The sequence below is a fragment of the Protobothrops mucrosquamatus genome, unplaced genomic scaffold, assembly GCF_001527695.2.
Source record: "Protobothrops mucrosquamatus isolate PMUCROS unplaced genomic scaffold, P.Mucros_1.0 scaffold2733, whole genome shotgun sequence".
NCBI classification, from domain to species: Eukaryota; Metazoa; Chordata; class Lepidosauria; order Squamata; family Viperidae; genus Protobothrops; species Protobothrops mucrosquamatus.
The window spans coordinates 126,192-131,279 of NW_015388774.1; the positions used below are offsets into that span (position 1 = coordinate 126,192).

The 5,088-nt window shown below is 43.7% G+C and overlaps 1 protein-coding gene across 1 annotated transcript; it reads right to left on the bottom strand.

Annotated features, from left to right (window-relative positions):
- Positions 1–1,215: 1,215 nt before the first annotated feature.
- On the bottom strand, positions 1,216–4,690 carry LOC107296293 (apoptosis-associated speck-like protein containing a CARD). The gene is made up of 3 exons (XM_015825639.1): positions 4,378–4,690; positions 2,138–2,197; positions 1,216–1,487 (listed from the first exon to the last, which is right to left on the bottom strand). Exons 1-3 carry the CDS (start codon positions 4,652–4,654, stop codon positions 1,216–1,218), a joined length of 609 nt encoding a protein of 202 aa, XP_015681125.1. The 5' UTR covers positions 4,655–4,690.
- Between the last annotated feature and the right edge of the window lie 398 nt (positions 4,691–5,088).

Consider the following 5,088-nt stretch of genomic DNA (forward strand, 5'->3'; position numbering starts at 1 on the left):
CTCAGACTGCCGCCATCGCTCCAGGCCGGCCTTAAAGACCGGCTTCTTCTCCGCCAATTTTAAGAGTGCAGCTCCGGTTTGCTCGGGTGTTTGCGTTCCACCCGGCTTCTCTGAAGCTTCCTCTTTAGTTTACCAATCTCTCCGGGATCGGCAAAGCCCTTTCTGGGCTCTTAGCGAAGATTTCCCGGGATTTAGGAACGGAGATCTATTCCTTCACCCGCTCCACGATGACGTCACAGCCGGAAGTCCTGCAACCCAAAGTTAATGGGGAAGCCAAATTCACTTAACAACTGTGTTACTAACTTAACAAGCGCAGTAATTCAGTTAAGAAATGTGGCAAGAAAAGCCATAAAATGGGGCAAAACTCACTTAACAAATTTCTCACTTAGCAACATAAATCTTGGGCTCAGTTGTGATCATAAGTGGGCGTAAGACTGCCTATATATATATATTTGTTTTCGTAAATTTTCATGGGTACAGGTATGCAGGTCTTGGCGTATTCGGGTCTTTTCCTGTGTAAGATTGAGAGTATCTTGGCGACGTTTCAACGAGGTCCCACTCATCATCTTCAGGTTGGGGTCTTCGTCTTCGTGCTTGTGCGAGCAAAGTGTGATCGGAGCTGCCGTCTCTCTATAAATATTGGTGTGTGTGTGTGGAGTGCTGGCTTAGTTGCTGTAGGTGGGTTGGTTGGCTGTGTTAGAGTCATTGTTTGCGGATTGTTCAGCTGTTTCATAACATCCTGAGTAGTTGAGGTGCTGGCTGTGTGCCCATTAGTGAGATCTACACTAGATCTCAGGATGTAATCACACAACCCATTACCCAGGTTGTTATAACACAAAAGACTAATGGGCACACAGCCAGCACCTCAACTACTCAGGATGTTACGAAACAGCTGAACAATCCGCAAACAATGACTCCAACACAGCCAACCAGCCCACCTACAGCAACTAAGCCAGCACTCCACACACCCCCACCAATATTTATAGAAAGACGGCAGCTCCGATCACACTTTGCTCGCACAAGCACGAAGCCGAAGACCCCAGCCTGAAGATGGCGAGTGGGACCTCGTTGAAACGTCACCAAGATACTCTCAATCTTACACGGGAAAAGATCCGAATACGCCAAGACCTGCATATATATATACCTCTGTGGGATTCCTAGGACGTGCGTAACTGGATATTTTATGCTCTGAGATGGTGTCTCACTTCTACTGCCTCACTGCCTTTCGAGGTCTTCAATGAGATACTTTCTTTTGTTCTTCAGAACCTCATAGAGCAAATCCTTGCCATGGCGATCCCAGCCAGGCATCAGGCTGAAGAGCTCCCTCATTTTAGCCTGGTCTGTTCCCTTTATCATGATTTCTTGATATTGCTCATTAGTCAGGAGGACTCCGTACAGCTGGTCCAGAATTTCTTCCACTGTGGTTGTTCTCTGAATCAGGGCCTCCCGATGGCGTTCAATAAAATGCATTCCTGGGGCCTGAACCTCTGTTAAAAAAAAATATTTTCACAATTCAAGGCACAGCTTGACAATCAGGAGAATATTTGTTAAACAATGAACGCGTGCTACATTAGGAGCCAACTGTCTTCTCGGTCTCCAGAGGAGATTATTCAAAGGCTCGTATAAATGACAAGGTTACAACCGTTTAATTTTTCAAACAAAAACAATTTTTTATTTAATTGTGGGGTCCTATGAATACTACTTTGGGGAACAACAAATATCTTGCTTGTACTAGACTCAGTGTTGTCAAGCTTGTATCGTTCTATACAAACAACTTTGGAAAAATAAATCCAAGGTACGAAGTGAAGGCTAACAGGTGAAATGAGGCTTTATAAAATAATACGACCAACACAATCAGCACCTTTCACATCAGGCTTTTAATTCAACAACGGGAAGAGACGGACTTCCCAAAACTGGCTCCTGAAGAGAAAACGGGTGCCCATCTTTCTTTGCATGTTTTATATATATGCAAATATGTTGCTTTTACCAAGGTTTTAATATAATCTCCCTACCACTCCTTGGAGTTTTAGAGAGAAATCAGATATTGTTGTGAAACTGAAATTCGCTTAAATTTGTACTAAGCAAACAGTCGCGCAGGCTGATTCCTGCCTACTGATGGGGAAGTTAAGGGACTCACCAGCTCGTCTTGAGTGGGTGCTGAGCTGGGGCAGAGGTTCCTGAGCAGAATTGCAGGCACCTGGAAGGGGAAAACAAAGGTTACTGTGCAAAACCAGCAATAAATGGACAACGCACAAAACCTTTGTCTGATATTCTCTGAGAAACCGCGTGTGCATAGATCAGCTTGAGAAGCTGGAAAAATGGTAGCAAGTGAACTTCCCAAGGAAGCTGGATCTATACAGTATAATCAGCTTGATGGACCCTATTGGGTTTCAGTTTGGGATTATACCTGAGGCTCTGGTACACATTTTGATTGAGTTCTTATTCTCCACCTAGATATGAAGCTGTGCTGGCAGCGTTAGACTGGATTGCATTTAGGAAGATTCTCTTTATGTGAAGACTATGCTGTACTCTCTGGTTTTTGGAGGACCTCCAGAAGATGATGCTTAGAATGCTGCTGGAGGAAAACAAGAAGTGAAACTGACCAGAAACAGACAAGAGTCTTTATTATTGTGGTGATAAGAGCAGCAAAATACGCTTCATTTCTCTGCTCTTATTGTGTCCTCTGACTGTTGGCCAGCTCTGTTCAGGGCAACCTGATTAGGGTGTCTCCATGGTGCATGGAGACAACCACCTACAGCCCTACCTGGATAAGAATAAACTTGCTATGATAAATCATGTCCTGATCATTTATGCTTGGTTCTGTCCCTGAAGGTGACTTGTAACTTCAGTTAACACAATTTCTGCAACAGAAACAGAGACTAGATTTGGATGAAATGAGTGCATCACATCAGTTCATCATCATTCCCTCTTTGTTTGTTTTCAGACACAAAGTATAAAGCCCTTCGTGGCTTGAGATGACTGTATCTAAAGAAAATCCACCTTAATTTCTGCTCTTACTTCTGTCCTAACCAAATACAATAGTTTGATCATATCAAAATATTGCGGGCCTAACACTTTTCAACCCTCTGGGCACCCCACCCTGCCAAAGAACACCCAAAGCGGTCTTTATCGCCTTTGCAGTATCGGAGAAAGACATTTTTCTTCCAGGCCTCCTAATACAGTAACAAGTTAGTGGGTGCCCTGATCTTTCTAACTTTTTAGTGCTGCTTTTATTTTCTGGTTACGGGGTTACACTTTATTGCATTATACTTATTATATATACGGTGTTTTAATGTCTCATATCTTTTATAAAAAATATAAAATGTTAGCAATGCTTTCATTGTTTGGATTTTATGGCTGTACAGGTACACACACACAGACACAGACATACATACACATATAAAATACCGGCACAGCCATAAAATCTAAACAATGGAAGTATATCAGAAAGGATATATATACATATATATATACATATTAAAACAATAAAAGTGAACACCAGGGAAAGTTAAAATCATTAAAATTTTTAATAAAACATTAAAATTTTTAAAAAGATTTTAAAATGCTATAACAGACCTAGCTTTCGTTGGAATCTACCAACATCATCAGGGTACAAATGACTAAATGGGAGAAAATACTTTTATACACCAGCCAATTACTAGATCCAGGAGTCGCGCGCAGGCATTGGCTGGTGTATAAAAGTATTTTCTCCCATTTAGTCATTTGTACCCTGATGATGTTGGTAGATTCCAACGAAAGCTAGGTCTGTTATAGCATTTTAAAATCTTTTTAAAATTTTTAATGTTTTATTAAAACTTTTAATGATTTTAACTTTCCCTGGTGTTCACTTTTATTGTTTTACTATGGATATGCCCAGGGATCATTCATCTGTTTTTAGTGTCATTGGTAATATATACATATATATATATATACACATATATATATATATATACATATATATATACATGTATACATACATACATACATACATATAAAATTGCGCTTGCTGGGTAGCATGCACTGAAAAACTGGTAAGCAAACATGTGTAAAACTGGGTTTGGTTTCCACGGAAATGATAAAATATATTTTATATATATAAAATATGAGAAAGGGGGGGTAGACCTATTTCATAACCAACGTTTGGAAAGAGAAAGCAAAATCCTAGCAAAGAATTTCTCTGTGGAAACTGAAACCTCCCCCCCCCCGCCCATAGCTCAACCTCCCCCACAGCTATACGGTTCTCCGGCTGCACTCAACTCCCCCAAGGAGCTACGGGGCTGGGAACTACGGCCCAACCCATATGGGGTTGGCTAGGTTAGAGAAAAGTCCGGGTCAACCCCGGTCCGGTTTTCCTTCCGCGCCCATCCCCTGCGCTACCTCTCCCGGTGTCCCTGAGAAGCTTCTCGGCTTGAGGCTTGCAGTCGCTGTCCGACAGCACCGCGGCCGCCACCTCCACGGCGTAGTCCTCGCAGTAGTAACTGACCAGCAAGTCGCTGAGTTTGAGCGCGTCGGCCTTCTGCAGCGGCCCCCGGGGGATGTTGCTGAAGCCCGGCTTGACCTGGTACTCGTTGAGGTTCAACCTGAACTTTCGGAGCTGGTAGTCTTCCAAGTTCTCCAGGGCTTTTGCCAGGCAGCTGCGGACGCTCCCGGCCATCGCGCCTCTTCCCCGAAAAGGCGGGAACTCGGGAAGAAAAAGAACAAGGAAGGCGCGGAAAAAGGCTGGCAAGTGGGAGGGCTCGGGAGCTGGCTCGATCAACGTTACTTTCGGTTTTTATTTTTTTGGCTTCTTGCTTCCCGTTCCGGGCTTGGTCTCTCGCTGCAGAGACCTCTGGAGATTTCCGGAGGAGGGTCTGGGAGGGTTGAGGATTCAGACGTGCAGTTTGGGCAACGCGCGAATTCTTCTTTAGGGACTGAGAAGAGGCAGTGAGAGTGTAATTAACGCTGGTAGCCTGCTTGGCATCGCACTGCGTCTTCAGAGGCGTGGAGCTGTAACAGAGCTTAATGCAAATTGGGTCCGTCTACAAATCAGTTCGGTTTATGGAGCTTCTCAAGTCATCCAGGTCACGGTTGTCCCAAAGGGGCTTTTTT

Bases quoted from the DNA above. Each gene is read 5' to 3' on its own strand.
- LOC107296293 (XM_015825639.1), bottom strand. From the start codon at position 4,654: ATGGCCGGGAGCGTCCGCAGCTGCCTGGCAAAAGCCCTGGAGAACTTG. The intron at 2,198-4,377 runs GTAGCGCAGGGG...TTCCCCTTCCAG, and splicing joins TCTCAGGGACACCGGGAGAG to GTGCCTGCAATTCTGCTCAG. The intron at 1,488-2,137 runs GTGAGTCCCTTA...TTTTTTTAACAG, and splicing joins CACCCACTCAAGACGAGCTG to AGGTTCAGGCCCCAGGAATG.